The sequence below is a fragment of the Balaenoptera ricei genome, chromosome X, assembly GCF_028023285.1.
Source record: "Balaenoptera ricei isolate mBalRic1 chromosome X, mBalRic1.hap2, whole genome shotgun sequence".
Lineage (NCBI taxonomy): Eukaryota > Metazoa > Chordata > Mammalia > Artiodactyla > Balaenopteridae > Balaenoptera > Balaenoptera ricei.
The window spans coordinates 95,454,785-95,473,329 of NC_082660.1; the positions used below are offsets into that span (position 1 = coordinate 95,454,785).

The window sequence follows — 18,545 nt, forward strand, 5'->3', positions numbered from 1 at the left end:
TACCAGTGTTTTATCATATTGTTTTAGAGATTGAGGTGGGGAGTGAGGGATGATTCAGAGGTATAGAAGGTTCAGTCCACCAGAAATGTCCATTAGGGTTATATTTCACTAAGAATATTTAGTACCACAAAGTGGGTATGAAGATTTAATGTTTATATGATTATACTTTTAAAATCTGTATTTCTTTACACTCACAAGCTTATAAAACCACTCAAAATAGACCATTCGTTTGATCTTGTTGGAAAGTGTAGCTGTCAAAGTGGCCTATTCACAGTGAATCAGTGGTGCTCTAAATGTGCTGGGAAGTGGAGATTGTATGGATAGAGTAACAGCTCAAGTAGGAACACTGTCTAATAAATGTTTACGTACTCTCAAGTCTACAAACATTAAATATCATACACGATAGAATCTTTCTCATCCTGTAATTTATCTCAATTTTTCCATTACCTTCTTTCATTTTCTCTTCTAGCTTTACTCACAGACAAACCTCCCAAGCCATTGTTCCCCATGGAGAATCAGCCAAGTGTTATAGATGTCCAGCTGGGTAAGTCTCCTTCTGGGAATAATAGGTCCTAAACTTCCTCTCTGTTAACAGATGGGGAAAATTGCATGAACCAGGAAAGGTTTATTGCTACTGTCATTACATGCAAATCAATTTGTGTCTGTTCATTTATAACCCTGGAGTTCATTGCAATAGCAGTTTAAGGAAATGAGTTTGTATTGCATCAAGGAATGGTAATACTAAGTGGTTACACTGGGTATTAAGTGTGCTGTAGGACAGAGCTTTTTAACTCTGTGATTGATAGATTCCTGGGTGTCATGAATTGGTGATTGGTACAGAAAACTTTTCATGCTTATCAGTCCCAAATTTTTATTTAGAGAGCATTAACTCCTGGAGAACAAGCACTTTTTTAAAATAAAAGAGCCCCTCAGTACAGACTTTAAAACGATCTGATAATATTATTTCCAATGGCACAATCCAGGGCTATTTAAAACTTGTTTTCAGGTTGAGAGCCTAAATATTTATGAATCATCTGGAGTAGGAAAAAATAACAAGTTGATTTATGGGTGCTAGTGCTGTTTTACAGATTCAAAGACACAAGGTGTTGAGCCTCCTTTTTGAGTCTCCTGCCACTAAATGTTATATTTCAAGAAATTTAAGCTTGAAACTCAGAGGTCTGCTAGTGTCTCTTTCAAACCACGGCCTTTACTCTAAACTATATTCTTTAACATCTGTGAGCTTTCACCTATCTTGGGTTTTATTCTATTCTTCAGTTCTAATAAATTCTTCAATTCTAAACAAGAGAACTGGGTAAATATGCTGGCAACGTATTATTCATACTTTGGGCATATGGCATTGAAATATGTGACCAGTGGTACCTACCAATTATATAGCTAAGGAAGATGAATTGGCCCCAATATTTCAGTCACTTCGGAAGTTTTTGACTCAACTTTTGATCTTTCCAATACAACCTGGATTGTTAGAGACTTATTTCTATCTTAAAAATAGGTGAGAGAATATTACATTCCTAAGAGCTTGTTCACCTTTTAAGAATGAAATATAACACATTATAGTTAATGCAGCCTAGCAGTATGAGTACCAGAGTTAAGTATTTTAAAACAAAAAGAAAATAATAAACATGTTGTCAAGAGTAAGCTGTGAAAATGGTGAATATTTTGTCGGTAATGTTGAAGATTAGACTATGGCTGTCTCCCCACCACTTGTATATTATTTTGCAGAGTCATCACATTTTGTTAAAGCCAAATCTAGATGTGCTGACACACTCTTTCAGTAAGTTTTATATACTCACATCTTTCCATCCACACTGATATAAAATACCTCGAGGGTACTCTGGTTTGCCAGGGGTTACATGAAGCCATAAGATGATCTTGTATCATTTGTTGAAGATTCAACAAATGATAAGTTGCTAAGTGAATGCGTTATTTTTATATGAAAACATAAACTAAGGAGTAGCAAGCAAAATTCACACAACTATTTCAATTAAAACATGACTAAATTTTGTGTTTGTGGCCCCTAGGGGGATACTTCTCCTCTGCCATTAAGCAAACTTCAACAGAAAAGTGTGAGGAGTGTTGCTGTAAAGTAAGGAGGGAGACCCTTGTAGGGAGTAAATTTCATTCAGATTCACTGGGTGTCACACTTGTCTGTTCTATTCAGGACATCTCTAATAGAACAGAGATGTGTGCTTTTTATAAATATGTATTCCAACATAGGTATGTATACCAAAAAAGCTCACCAACACCACCCTGTAAAATCATTAAAGTAATTTGCTTCCAATTTACATTAGATGCAAGGCTGAACTTTTCAGTTTTTAGTTTGTTACACAATTTGGAAACAAGTTTATTGACAGAAAGATGGAGACCTGCCCATTTTTCATTCCAGAAAGGCTGTTTCTCCAAGATGCTAAATCGACCATGTAATTCAGAGAATGAAAAACAAAATCACTTAAACAAGATCTTTGGCATTTCAAGGAGCACATGACTGGTTAATTTTAAGTGATTTTAACTTTTCCACAGATTTATTTAGTACTGTTTATTCACAACTGGAAATCATTTTGTAATTTACTCATACCTCAATAGTAAGGTGATGTTAGAAGCACTATAAATGCCAGAGAGCTCTTCAGTGTTGGTGGGGGCTCTGCAGTCAGAATGATGAGGGCTTAGAAACCCTAGACATAAAAATGAGCTAGAGAAAGATAACTGTGGTGATTGGACATCGCTGTCTATATCTTGAAAACTTTTAGAATTAAGTAAGTTCTCAAAACTTCTAGAAATTATTTTACTTCATTTTTTACAGTTTACCAAGCACATGCAGTTTTACACATCCTTAAACTAGAACTAAAATGAGGACTACCCAAAATACAACCATCCAATCTAAATGGCTAAGCACATTACCAAGTTCAGTTTTGTCAAATCCCAATATTTGAAAATTTGGGATAACATTGTAGTGGATTAAAGTTAGCCCCAGATTTTCTCCTATTCCTACCATCTAAACATAGTTTCTCATTCCCCTCCCCTTGAATCTGGTTGGCCTAGGATATACTTGACCAATAGAGTATGGTAGAAATGATATTCTGAGATGTTGGAGGTTGGGTCAAAAGAAATCTTGTAATTTCTCCTTGGATCTCTTGGTCTGGTCTGAAACTACCATGCTGTGAGAAACTCAAGCCACATGTAGAGACCCTAGAGGTTGAGATGCCATGTGGAGAAAGAAAGGCCAATAAAACACCAAGGCACCAGACATGTGAGTGTAAGAACCCATGTTGGAAGTGGATCCTCCAGTCCCAGATGCCCTGACCTATGCCATGTAGTTCAGAGATAAACCATTGAGCTGAACTCCTCCTAGATTTCTGACCCAAAAATTCATAATGAAAAACAAAAAAAAAGGGTTATCACTAGTCACTAAGCTAGGTATAGTTTGTTAAACAATAGATACCCGGAACAAACATTAATTAATTTTCTCTAGAACATTTTGAATTCCATTTTACCCATGAACAAGAGTCTCATGCAGGCATTTTATGCCAAGTTAGAAATATTGTAGGAAATATTTGAGTATCAGCTTCAAGATAGTTTTAGAAAACATGATCTAGAATTATTATTTATGTTTGTTTGAGGGTTGCACTCAGTTATCAGTTCTGCACATTTGTAAAGGCAATCCAGTAAATGAAAATTTTCAGTTCAGATGAACACTTTTTAGTGCATGGAGTTTGCATCAGTACAGATATTTTGTTGTGTCTCTAGAGGAAAATAAACATCTTGACTTTCTCTCTCCTATAGTGTAATCCATTAGTCATCCACAAGGTTATAGAAATTTACATACTTTTTGCTGACATAGTGATGACAGTTTGGTTGTTGCTAAATTGTGTTCACACTATAATGCTGAAAGAAGATTAATCTTAACAAGTAACTATATATTTTGAGATGATAAACATGTTCTTAACAAAATAATATTAAAATTATTGTTCTCACAAAGCAAGCCTATTCAGCTAAAGCTGCCTGTGGTAATGTATGAAATATAAAGATAAAAGAAATGTATAAAACACACACACAAATTCAATCTGGCCCTATTACCTTCCATTTATTTTCTCCCTCTGAAAGTAAATTTAACTTTAAATTTGATGAAACAATCTTTGTTGTACCAGGGCTAATTATGTTTCTGGCAGTTGAAAAGGAATATATTTTCAGTAGTTTTATAAGAAAAAATAACACTGCATCACAGTATATTAATTTATATTGTACTTTAATATGAAATTATTAAAGCATCATAGTGATATCTGCCCCACTTGAAATGTGTTGATGCTAGGTAGACTCTCTTTTGGATACTGCTTTTTTTATAGAACACAAATGCATGCTTTACAAACTGTAACAGACTCCTAGAAACTTTGAAAAAGCCATGAACAAATGTGGATGAAAAGATTTGAGATCTGACATTTCATTTCAGTTAATGGTGAATTTGGAAATGTGCCCTGTTCTTCTCATTGATGATGATAACTATTTTTCCTGGGAGTTTCCTAAGACTTAAACTACCAGTCAGTGTTATGCATGAAATAAATATACCTGAAAGAAATAGAAAACATGAACAGACCAATCACAAGCACTGAAATTGAAACTGTGATTAAAAATTTTCCAACAAACAAAAGCCCAGGGCCACATGGCTTCACAGGTGAATTCTATCAAACACTTAGAGAAGAGCTAACACCCATCCTTCTCAACCTCTTCCAAAATGTAGGAGAGGGAGGAATACTCCCAAACTCATTTTACGAGGCCACCATCATCCTAATAACAAAACCAGAAAGAAAGAAAACTACAGGCCAATACCACTGACGAACATAGATGCAAAAATCCTCAAAATAATACTAGCAAACAGAATCCCACAGCACATTAAAAGGATCATACACCATGATCAAGTGGGGTTCATCCCAGGAATGCAAGGATTCTTCAATATATGCAAATCAATCAATGTGATAAACCATATTAACAAATTGAAGGAGAAAAAACATATGATCATCTCAATAGATGCATAAAAAGCTCTCGACAAAGCTCAACACCCATTTATGATTAAAATCCTCCAGAAAGTAGGCATAGAGGGAACTTACCTCAACATAATAAAGGCCATATATGACAAACCCACAGCCAACATTGTTCTCAATGGTGAAAAACTGAAACCATTTCCTCTAAGATCAGGAACAAGACGAGGTTGTCCACCCTCACCACTATTATTCAACATAGTTTTGGAAGTTTTAGCCACAGCAATCAGAGAAGAAAAAGAAATAAAAGGAATCCAAATCAGAAAAGAAGAAGTAAAATTGTCACTGTTTGCAGATGACATGATACTCTACATAGAGAATCCTAAAGATGCTACCAGAAAACTACTAGAGCTAATCAATGAATTTGGTAAAGTAGCAGGATACAAAATTAATGCCCAGAAATCTCTTGCATTCCTATACACTAATGATGAAAAATCTGAAAGAGAAATTAAGGAAACATTCCCATTTATCATTGCAACAAAAAGGATAAAATAACTAGGACTCAACCTACCTAAGGAGACAAAAGACCTGTATGCAGAAAATTATAAGACAGTGATGAAAGAAATCAAAGATGATACAAACAGATGGAGAGATATACCATGTTCTTGGATTGGAAGAATCAACATTGTGAAAATGACTATACTACCCAAAAGAATCTACAGATTCAATTCAATCCCTATAAACTATTAAGGGCATTTTTCACAGAACTAGACCAAATAATTTTACAATTTGTATGGAAACCCAAAGGACCCCGAATAGCCAAAGCAATCTTGAGAAAGAAAAACGGAGCTGGAGGAATCAGGCTCCCTGACTTCAGGCTATACTACAAAGCTACAGTCATCAAGATAGTATGGTACTGGCACAAAAGCAGAAATACAGATCAGTGGGACAGGATAGGAAGCCCAGAGATAAACCCACACACATATGGTCACCTTATCTTTGACAAAGGAGGCAAGAATATACAATGGAGAAAAGACAGCCTCTTCAATAAATGGTGCTGGGAAAACTGGACAGCTACATGTAAAAGAATGAAATTAGAACACTCCCTAACACCATACAGAAAAATAAATTCAAAATGGATTACAGATCTAAATGTAAGGCCAGACACTATCAAACTCTTAGAGGAAAATATAGGCAGAACACTCTATGACATAAATCACAGCAAGATCCTTTTGACCCACCTCCTAGAGAAATGGAAATAAAACCAAAAATAAACAAATGGGACCTAATGAAACTTAAAAGCTTTTGCACAGCCAAGGAAAAAATAAACAAGACGGAAAGACAACCCTCAGAATGGGAGAAAATATTTGCAAATGAAGCAACTGACAAAGAATTAATCTCCAAAATATACAAGCAGCTAATGCAGTTCAATATCAAAAAACAAACAATGCAATCCAAAAATGGGTGGAAGACCTAAATAGACATTTCTCCACAGAAGATATACAGATTGCCAACAAACACATGAAAGTATGCTCAACATCACTAATCGTTAGAGAAATGCAAATCAAAACTGCAATGAGGTATCAGGTCACGCCGGTCAGAATGGCTATCCTCAGAAAATCTACAAACAATAAATGCTGGAGAGGGTGTGGAGAAAAGGGAACCCTCTTGCACTGTTGGTGGGAATGTAAATTGATACAGCCACTATGGAGAACAATATGGAAGTTCCTTAAAACACTAAAAATAGAACTACCATATGACCCAGCAATCCCACTACTGGACATATACCCTGAGAAAACTATAATTAAGAAGGAGACATGTACCACAATGTTCATTGCAGCACTATCTACAATAGCCAGGACATGGAAGCAACCTAAGTGTCCATCGATAGATGAATGGATAAAGAAGATGTGTCACATATATACAATGGAATATTACTCAGCCGTAAAAAGAAACAAAATTGAGTTATTTGTAGTGAGGTGGATGGACCTAGAGTCTGTCATACAGAGTGAAGTAAGTCAGAAAGAGAAAAACAAATACCGTATGCTAACACATATTTATGGAATTAAAAAAAAAAGGTTCTGAGGGACCTAGGAGCAAGACAGGAATAAAGACACAGACGTAGACAATGGACTTGAGGACACGGGGTGGGGAGGAGAAGCTGGGACGAAGTGAGAGAGTAGCATTGACATATATACACTACTAAATGTAAAATAGGTAGCTAGTGGGAAGCAGCTACATTGCACAGGCAGATCAGCTCCATGCTTTGTGACCACGTAGAGGGATGGGATAGGGAGGGGATATGGGAATATATGTATACATATAGCTGATTCACTTTGTTTTACAGCAGAAACTAACACAACACTGTAAAGGAATTATACTCCAATAAAGATGCAAAAAAAAAAAAAAAAAGAATAGTTTTGAGGATTGTGACAAGTGAAAGCAATTTCAGGCAAAGGTAAATGGATTACCAACGATGGATTTAGAATAAGCATCTTCAAACTTTTTGTAAAAGCCTAGATAGTAAATATTTTAGGCTTTGTGGGCTATATGTTCTTCATTATAAGTATCATGTAGTGTGAAAGTAGTATAGATATTATATGAGCATGACTGAGTCCTCATAAAACTTTATTTATGAGAACTAGGATTTCAATTTTACATAATTTTCATATGTCATGAAATATTATTCTTCCTTCAATTTGTTTTCAACTATTTGAAAAAAGTAAAAATCATAGCATGTGGACCATACCAAAACAGAAGTTGGGCCTGCTGTGTCCCCAGGGTTGCAGCTTGCTGATCCCTGGTGTAGAAGCAAAAAAGTACTAGGCGCCTCAGATGCTGAACATCAACTTCATGTTGAGTAAAAGTGTTTACTCGCTAATTGTTAATATGGTTATTTACATTATCCTGAGGAGTTTAAATGAAAATAATTCTTGTGGATAACTTTGGATCATTATGCTCATAACGACCAAAAAATATTTGCTAACGTATGCAAATTAGTAAATTGCAACTTTCTAGTGCTCTTTCCTATGTTGGTTCTAAAAATTAAGCAAAGGCTATTGTTTTGATAATAAACCTCAGGGTATAGAAAAAATAAAAATTAATATAAACACTGTTTATTTTCTCTTTCTGTGTTAAAGAGTCAGAAAGAAGGCCTGGGGGACCCAATCATATAAGAAAAACTCAGACCAGTGGAATAGTTCCAAGCTAATTGAATACCAGATGAATCTGATCCAGTATGAAAGAGTCTCTTTATTTCTCTTCTATTCTCATTCAGAATTTGTTTTATTTTTATAGGCTGTTTAAATTCATACTTAATGACTGTGTTATGTGCTACTGGCTCAAACTTTCTCTGTGTGTATAAGGAGTTTTAATCTTCGTCGGAAATCAATGTCACCAGCAGTTTCTACTTAAAATTATATTAGGTCCCCTAAGAGACCACTGTATACTACAAGAGAATAAGGGAAAATATAATATTTAATGCAATACTCAGGACTACGAGGCAAAAAAATAACTGATTGAACCCTAATTTAGGAAATTAGCTGTTTAGTCAAATCAATCTTTTTTTTAAACTCAATATACCTAAAAACGTTTTTTGCATTCTTAGTTGATGCCAAACACTGTGTTAGAACCTGGGGATATAGAGGTTAACAAAATGAGGGCCTTGGCCTTAAGGTGTTTCTCAGTCTAGTGGGGAAGAGAGATGTGTAAGCAGAATTACAATGCAATATGATAATGGCCAAAACAGAGATGGGAAAAGGGAGAGTGACATTTTTGTGGCAAGACCTCATAAATTAACAATTCTATACTCTTTGACTTTCACTCAATATAATGACAAATCTCTGTAACCTCAATCCAAGTACTAAATTTATTTGAAAATAATTTAAAATTACCAAGGTATAACCTTTTATAATAATAAATTATCCACCATTTCTTCAATATGGTAAATACTAAAAATGGAAACTTACGATATCCCTGAGTCTCTTCAGTTTAGCAAAAGTAGCAAACTATTTCTAAAGTTGTCATAGAACAAATAATCCAAAGCAGGTCACCAACCAATTGAGCTAAAATGTCAAGCCATAATTAATATCAATATAAATAGCTATACATGATTATTCCATAAGCTCGAATCATGTATATGTGTCGTGTATATAATGGTGGTAGCAAGGGATTTATTTAATTATTTTTGTTTTTGTATACTCTTCCTATGCTTTTAACTTCAAATAACTCCTTAAAACCTTCATTTAATTTAATCTTGAATAAGTGAAGACTTTGGAGAGGAAGAAGAAGGGTATCATGAGTTCACTCAGCATTCTTGGCACACATAATTGGAGCTGGTTCATGGCAGCGTTCACTGTCCCTTGTAGATATTCTAGGGTTAGTGAGCTGTTTCCAAAAGATCTATTTTTTGCAGGATAACATGTACAAGCTTAGCCTGGGGCTACACCAAACTGCAAACTATTCTATTCCCCAGATTGTACAACGTGTGCATTATTTACAGCTTTGGAAATTCTGGGCCAAGCCTTTTCCCTAAGAGTTGGCTGCCATATTAAGGCTTGAGACTGAATCTGGTTTACTTACTTTGTCTAAGTTTGTATAACTTAATCATACTTGTTTTGAGGCACTTGACAATGAAAAGAAAAAAAGTTAACACTTAAGATTTATCTGTAATGTAATGAGTTAATTATGAACATCTTAGGAATAACATGATTGTTGACCAGACCTCTATTCCATATATTGCTATTTTGGGGCATTGCTGAAGTTTATGCCTCATTGAGATAATTAATATAAGCTTGAGGGTGTTGCATCACACTTTCACTAATGCCAGTACGATGATTTTATACATATCAAAACAAAATTTGAGAATTTACTATGTATAGACACTGCAATAGGCATTTGTACATACACTGTCTTATTTATTCCTCACAAGAGCCTAAAGTAGTAGTAGGTACTGTTGAACCATTTTGCAGATGAGGAAATTCGGCCTCAGACAGATGAAATTATTTTCCTGAGGTTACATATTTAGTAAGTGGTAAAAATGGGATTTCGATCAGATTTGTCTGACTCCAAAGTTTGTGTCATTTTTATTGCAGCATACTGAGTATGGTAACTTTATCTAGGCCCAAAATTATATCCTCAAAAAAGCTATCAGGCCAATAGAGACATTTTAATAATTATAACAGCAACAATAATAATTGTATTATATGTATTATAACTACATGTGAAATGGTAATTATTTAGCAATAGCTCTACTAGTAATAATTATTATTTTTATAATAATATTTAGTATGATTATTTAATAATAGCTCTACTACTACTAGTAGTTTTATTGCCAGTAGTAGTAGTAGTAGTTGTTGTAGTGGTAGTAGTAGTAGCAGTAATGATAGTAGAGCTATCATTTATTGATTGCTTACCACGTACTGACACTATATTAATACTTTACATGAGTTATCTCATTTAATCCTCTCAATGACTCTATGGGATGGATGCAACTATTTGTCCCATTTTTAAGAGAATCATTAAGATATTATTCATACACCATACAACTGATCAACTTAAATCATACATTTCAATTATTCCTAATATATTCAAAGTTGTGCAACCCTCACAACAGTCAATTTCAGAACATTTCAACATCCCCAAAAGAAACTCCAAACCCATTAGCAGTCACTTCTCAGTCCCGCACCTTCACCCCCACCACCATCTCTAGGCAACTGCTAATCAGTGGTCTTTGTCTATAAATTTGCCTATTCTGGACATTTACTATAAATGAAATCATACAACATGTGGTCTTTTGTGATTGGCTTCTTATATTTAGTATATTGTTCTCAAGGTTCAAACATGTTGTAGCTTATATAAGTACTTCATCCCTTTTTAACTGCCAAATAATATTCCATTGTATGGATATACCACATATTATTTATCCATACATCAATTTAAGGACATTTTTATTGTTTCTACTCTTTGGCTATTATAAAGAATGCTGTTATAAATATTAGTGTACATATTTTTTGTGTGGATATATGTTATCATTTCTCTTGGGTTATCATTTCTACCTAGGAATAGAACTGTTGGATCACTGGTCAGTCTAAATTTAAACGTTTAAGGAACTGCCAGATTTTTCCCAAAGCAACTACACCATTTTACATTCTCAGTAGAAATACACAAGCATTCCAATTTATTCACATCCTTACCAACACTTGTTATTTTCCCTTCTTTTGATAATAGTTATCCTAGTAGGTATTTAGTGGTATCTCATTTTGGTTTTGATTTACACTTCTGTAATGGTTAATTATGTTAAGCATCTTTTTTGCGTGTTTATTTGCCATTTGTATATCTTTGGAGAAATGTCTATGGATCATTTTTAAAATGAGAAAATTTGGCTCAGAGAAGTCATATAACTTACCCAAGTTAGTAAGCAGTTTATAAATAGTGAGGCCTAAGTAAGTTGACACTCTTACCACTTACCCATAATGTCCATTCATGTTAGTACTGTTGTTTACTCAGTCTCCTTGCACTGGGGGCTTAGTTCTGTTCCCTTTTTTAAAATGGATTTTGGACAGAAGTCAAGTGATCCTATAAGTTAAAAGAGTATCCTGTGTGAATTAATTCAGTGGGAGAATAAGAATGAGTAAGAGAATTATTTTGAGTTTTTGACCTTTGTAATGCATGTCAAAACACATTTTCAAATGGCAAACTAATTCAGAACCTGCAGGCATACCTGAAAACGGGCTATGAAACACAAGGCAGTATAACAAAACTTTCCAAAGGGATGTACACTTAAGTGACCAGGAAGCTGCATGTATGCTTCATCATCTGAACAAATACCAAGAAATACATCTGTGTCACTCAATAATAGGAGGGATAGATTAGAGACTAAAAAATACGTTAGGAAACTCTCTACTTTTGGAACTTATTAGGAATATGTGCCAACTAAGGACACTATTCCCTAATAGCATGTTCTGTCTGTATTAATATCAATACCATCAGCTTTATAATTATTTTCAGCAGTTCTGTCCTCTAACCCATTTTAACAAGTGGATAGTGTATGCTTTTTAAATATCTGAAAAGGGAAAAAATAAAGCTACCTCTTTTGACTATGTCTTAACATCCAACATGAACTGGGGGAAAAAAGAATAATTTAGGTACCCTTTCCAACTCAAATAGCTTATTTTATGTAAATAAAAGTGGATTTTATATTATAGGTAAACTTGTAGAAAATCGAGGTAAATATCACCTGGCTGGTTCACACATAAATGACTTTTAAGTGTCTTCAGAATTGAGGTGGAAGGGTGGCTTTGCATCGTTTAAATAAGTCCCTTAATTATTTTATACACTTTATTTGTACAGATCTGGCTTAAACTTTGGAAGATCTTTTGCTTCTTTAGAAATAGTTTTTTTTCAGAAATCACATAGAGATATCAGGAGTGTTATATAAATACATGGTTTTGTTAATAGGCACATGTGTTGCTGTTAATTAGGGAACACCCGAAATTTTCCCACTTTCCTTCACATCCTTACCCTAGTTATCTCCTACACTGTTATGGTGGACAACCGTAGATCAGACTCAACACAAAATAAGGGCCAGGCAAGAGATCTGGAGGAAAAACTCAGAGGTTTCTGAAGACAGAACTGATAGTCTAGAGTCAAGGTAACAACCTGAAGTCCAGAAGCTTACAGCAAGGTGGTGAGCAAATAGGTCAGGTCAAAGAACACACCAATCTTGGGCTCCTAGCAAGGTGAGAAAGTCAAAGACTGAGAAGCCATCCAAAATCAAGCAACACATGGATACTGAAAAATCAGAAACAGTGGCATTAGGCCTGTAAGAGTTGGCACTTGTTTCCCATAAGAGGAAGGTATTGTCACTGGGCATGGTCCCTAAAAAGGAAGTTGGAAAGAACTGGGGCTTAGAGTAATGCAGAGGAGGACACACCTGACAGTTAGGAGCAGTTTATGAACACAGGGGTGAGAAAGGGAGCTCCATCAAAAAGAGTGAAAGGCAAACTTAGCCTGAGACCAGTTCTGATAGAAACGGTCTAGTCTTTGCCAATACCTGAATTTTTAAAATTGAATTAATAGTATATGCATCATACCCAAAAATACATTTTAGTTTTGTTTACAAATGCAGTATCAACCCCGGAGCTTCCATATATTGATATTTTGCATATGCTTTATACATTTGTTTTCCATGAACAGCAGCTTTGGTCCACTGAGGGCCTATAACAGGTAGTTTGTTTCCTTTGTTGCAAATGTGTTGGGAGTCCTCCCATTGTTATAATGATGATTTTCCATTTAATAGCTAAGCTGTTTGATAAGATTTTTACTTGGTGAGATGATAACCAAGGTGTGTCTCAAGGCTGATTGTGATGATGAGTCAGCAAAGGAACAGAAAGAATGTGAACATTTGGAGTGAGACCCTGCCATAGAGGAGAGGGAATTTTGGTTAAGGCCCAAACTGAAAAACCCTTATCTCAATTATGGAAAAATATTAAGTTCTTTAGAGAGGAAAGAATTGTGATAATTTTAGATAAGAGAATTACAGAAGGGAAAAGATTAATTTTTTTAACTTTTTAATTTATATTGGAATAGGGCTGATTAACAATGTTGTGATAGTTTCAGGTGCACAGCAAAGGGACCCAGCCATACATGTGTATGTATCCATTCTCCCCCAAACTCCCCTCCCATCCAGGCTGCCACATAACACTGAGCAGAGTTCCTTATGGGGGAAGGATTAATTTTAATACTTATATCTCATATTTATGCAGTATACTTCTCTAAGTACCTCAAAGCTTTTTGTCAGGTACTATTAATTTCTTTAATATGTTTGGAAAATAGGATGAGTCCTTATTAACCATAGACATGTGTTGAGATTAAAGTTCTTTGTGACACCCACAGGCGTTTTAACTAAACATACTAGTGAGGAATCAGCTGGACCAGTAAATAAATGAATAAATGTTCATTTATTCATTAAATAAATGATTATTAGCCTGACCAATTATCAGGCAGCTCAGAATTACTGTTGACTCTGCTATTATATATGTACAATTGTATAGCAGGGATGATCTATTTACTCACTTCTGTATGTTTTGCTACTTTCTATCTCACTCTAGTAATTAGCTTATTAACCTAGTAATAGCTGTTCTCATGAGTGACCACTTAGTATATCAGACTAGTAGGTCTTAAACTTTGATTGGTAGCCTGTGTTTGCATTTACTCTTTGGCTCTATGTGTTGATTCTTGGTACTTTAGTTTTTACATTCTTCTGATGTGCAAAGTATTCTTAAAGAGGACAGGTAAAAAAGCAAATAAAATGGTGATAGTAGTGGGTACATGTTAACATTTGCAAAGGATAAGAGGGAGACCCTGCCTTCATACAATGTGTAGAAATAGCTCAGTAAGAATGGAACTTCTCTTTGTCAAAGGCAAGTCCATGGTTCTATTAGTCCTCTAGGCTATTGTTTCTTTTAAACCTTCTATTTGACTTCTGTTATGTCTGTATTTGCCAAAGAATAATTCTATTAATCATCTTCAGTTGTCTTCTCCAAATGGATTGTTTTATTGTATTTAATCTACTCTTATCATCATTTTAATTACATCCCTTTATTTATAGCAGAAGTAAACTTAGTACAATTTATTTCATTCTACAGATCTGGAAACCAGTGTCACATCCAAAGTCACTGAACAAACAGACCAAGATCATTCAGTATAAAATGTCTCAAACTTTTCCCCTCTGTTTCAAAATGTCTCTTAATTTTTATCCTTTCTTTTCCCCTTTCCTCTATTCTAGGAAGAAGAGGTGCCATGAATTCTTTCCAAATTTAAATTGTCTATGCCTGCTCTTGATTCCACCCCTTCCCATGTCTTTTGTTACCCATGAATTATTCTTTCTTTCAACTGCATTTTTAACTCTGTCCCAAAGTAAATGCACTAATTTTTCTCCCATCCTAAAAAATATATATATTAGAAAAAAGACATTTTCTGTATCCTGCTTCTTCTTCAAGATACACTGTTCCATCTCTATTTTTCCTGTCCACACTCAATTGCTTGATACATAGACCATCTGTTTTACCATATATCATTCACTTCCCACCTTACTGAACCTGAGTTCAATGCCACAATTCTGTTGAAGCTCATCTCTCAGTTAGTTAATTAATTATCTTCTTATAATTATCTAATTCTGCAGCCTCCTCTATTGCCTCTTCCATTTTAGGATCATTTTACACCTTTTGGCACCATTGAATATGTTCTTTTCCAGTACCTTGCTTGGCACACAGTACATGTTTAGTGTGTGAAGAATACCTCCTTTTTCTTCCAAATCTCCTGTTTACTCTTCTAGTTCTTAACCTAATTATCTTCTTGTTTCTTCTCAATTTCTCTTTCTGATCTCTCTTCCTACAACTGCTTCGTTAATTGGTGTTAGTGGGAAATAGGATCAGTACAAGTTTAAACCATAAGGATAATTTTTAAATATTCACAAATTTACATTATGAGAACATGGGTTTGGCTAATATGTAGGCCTTTATTAAATAAGATAGAAGTGCCTGCTTTGGTTTATTTGGTAAAAAGGAATGCCTAGTCTTAATTAATGAAAGCTTTAAGAAAGGACTCTCATTTTGAACTAGGATTATTAATAAGATTCCTCCAGTAACTAAGATATTAATTGAACACCCACTGTGTATAAGATCCTATGGAGACACACAGATGGTTAAATGTAGACATAGTTCCTATGGAGACTAGAATTTAGCTGATGTGATTGAGATAAACAAACAATACAGAGCATGAGGTGACATCAGTAAGACAGTAGAATAGGAAGCTTCAGACCTTGTCCCTCTACAGAAACACCCACTTAACAACAATAAATGATCCAAAAAGCCTTTATGAAAACTCCAAAAATTAGATAGGAAGTCACAGTACCCCAGATCAAGCTCAAAGCCAAGAACAGTTACATTGAAAAGGTAAGAAAAATCACATTTCAACCATGTCACCTCCTCCCCCAAGCTGGCATAGCCAGCAGTTGGAAGAAAAACCCAACTTACAGCTTCTCCCTTGGGAGGGAAAGAAAAGAGTAGAACATACATCCAGTGTTCCAGGTTTTGGGGGGACTGAGCAAAGGACTGGTTCTGCCTCTCCTGACACAGGGTACTGATGGGGAATCAGCATGCCTGGGATGCCTAGGGGCCACAGAAAATTAAAGAGAGCCCAGTGGCTTGAGGCAGTGCAAGACAGCTTACAGACAGACACCAGAGGAAGCAAGATACTACAGGCTCCAGAAAAACCAGTGAATATAGCTAGAGAAGATGCATTCCCAGAAGAGTTTTGAGAGGCTCTCAGAATATCTAGACAGGTTGATTAGTGAAGGCATTTCCCTGTGTGAAGATTTTCTGTAAAGAGTGGGAGAGGTGGCTGTGTTTTAAAATGCATGGATAACAACACAAAGTTTCAAGGCACACAAAGAAATAGGAAAACATGGCCTAATTGAAGGAACAAAATAAATCTCCAGAAATCAACCCTAAAGAAATGGAGGAATATGGATTACCTGACAAATAATTTAAAATAAGCCTCATGAAGATGTTCAACAAGCTCAGAAAAATGATACATGAACAAAGTGAAAATATCTACAAAGAATTGGAAAATTAAAAAAAAAAAAAACACCTAAATTTTAAAGCTGAAGAACACAAAAACTGAACTGAAAAGTTTGCTACAGAAGTTCCACAGTAGACATGATCAAGCAGAAGAAAAACCAGTGACCTCAAGGCAGGTCACTTGAAATTATCCAGTTAAAGGAGCAAAATAAAAAAGAATGAGTAAACAAAGCCTGAGACTTATGGGATACCGATAAGCAGATCAGTATATGCATTATGGGAGTCTCAGAAGGGGAAGAAAGAGAAAAAAAGGAGAAATTTTATTTGAAGAAATAATGGGAGAAAACCCCAAATCTGGGAAAGGTAGTGGACATCCAGATTCAAGAAGCCCAAAACATTCCAATAAAGATGAACACAGAGAGTCCACACCAAGACACATTATGAGCAAATTGTCAAAAATCAAAGACAAGGAAAGAATTTTGAAAGCTACGAGACAAAAGTGACTCATCATGTACAAGTGACACCCATAAGAATATAAGTGAATTTCTCAGCAGAAACTTTGTAAGCCAGAAGAAAATGGAATGATATATTCAAAGTGCTAAAAGAAATACAAAACTGCCAACCAAGTATACTATATCCAGCAAAACTGTCCTTCAAAAACAAAGGAGAAATAAAGACTTCCCCAGATTAACAAAAACTGAGGGAGTTTATTATCATTAGGCCTGCCTCATGGAAAATGCTGAAGGAAGTCCTTCAGGTTGAAATGAAAGGACACTAGGCAGCAACATGAAAACATATGAAAGTATCAAACTTGCTGGTAAAAGTAACTATACAGACATATACAGGAAACTGTAATACTGTAATGGTGGTGCATAAATAGTTTTAAATTATGGTATAGGAGTTAAAGGACAAAATTATACAAATAAATATAACTATAAAATATGTTAATGGGTACCAATATAAAAAGATGTAATTTGTGACATCACTAAAACAGAATTTGGGGGGAAATGTAGAAGAGTAGTTTTTGCATGCAATTGAAGTTAAGTTATTATCAACTACAATATATTGTTATAACTACAAGGTATTTTATGTCAGCCCTATGGTAACCCAAAATAAAATGCCTGTAGTATATGTATAAAAGATAAAGAAAAAGGAATCAAATAATGTCACTACAAAAAATAAAATCAGCAAAACACAGTGGAAGACAGCAACCAAAGAGGGATGAAAAAGCTACAAGACAGACAGAAAACAACTAACAAAATGTCAAGGGTAAGTCTTGCACTATCACTAATTACTTCAAATCAAAATGAATAGATAAAAATAAAGCCAACCAACAAACAAACAAAAATCAAGAGAAAACTATTTGGTGTCTACAGGAGCCTGATTTAGATTTAAGGGCACACATAGTTAGAAAGTAAAAGAATGGAAAATACGTCCTATGCAATGTTAACCAAAAGAGAGCAGGGGTGGCCATACATAGAGCAAACAAAACAGAGACTTCAAGACAAAAACTGTCACAAGAGATTTAAAGAAGACATAAAGACATTATGTAATGACAAAAGGCTCAATTTACCAGGAATATAAAACAATTATAAATATATATGCACCCAACATCAGAGCACCCAAATATATAAAGCAATCATTGACAGAGGACTTAAAGACCCCCACTTTCAATAATGGATAGAATATCCAGACAGATCAATAAGGAGACAGAGGACTTGGCCAATGTACTATAGACCAATGCACCTAACAGATAGATACAGAACAATCCACCCAACGTCGTCAGAATACACATTCTTCTGAAGCACACATAGAACATTTACCAGGATAAATCCCATGGTAGGTCACAGAATAAGTCTTAACAAATTTTAGAAGATTGAAATAATACCAAGTATCTTTTCTGACAACAATGGAATGAAACTAGAAGCAAATAGCAGGAGGAAAATTGGAAAATTCATAAATATGTAGAAATTAA

The 18,545-nt window shown here is 34.9% G+C and overlaps 1 protein-coding gene across 2 annotated transcripts in view; it reads left to right on the forward strand.

Moving 5' to 3' along the window:
* Positions 1 to 18,545, forward strand: part of IL1RAPL2 (interleukin 1 receptor accessory protein like 2) — a 1,091,263-nt gene that overhangs the window by 800,938 nt on the left and 271,780 nt on the right. For both annotated transcript variants that reach the window (XM_059910655.1, XM_059910656.1), the window contains one exon: positions 470 to 544. In XM_059910655.1, coding sequence (XP_059766638.1) covers positions 470 to 544 — 75 coding nt within the window. The remainder of the gene's footprint in view (positions 1 to 469; positions 545 to 18,545) is intronic.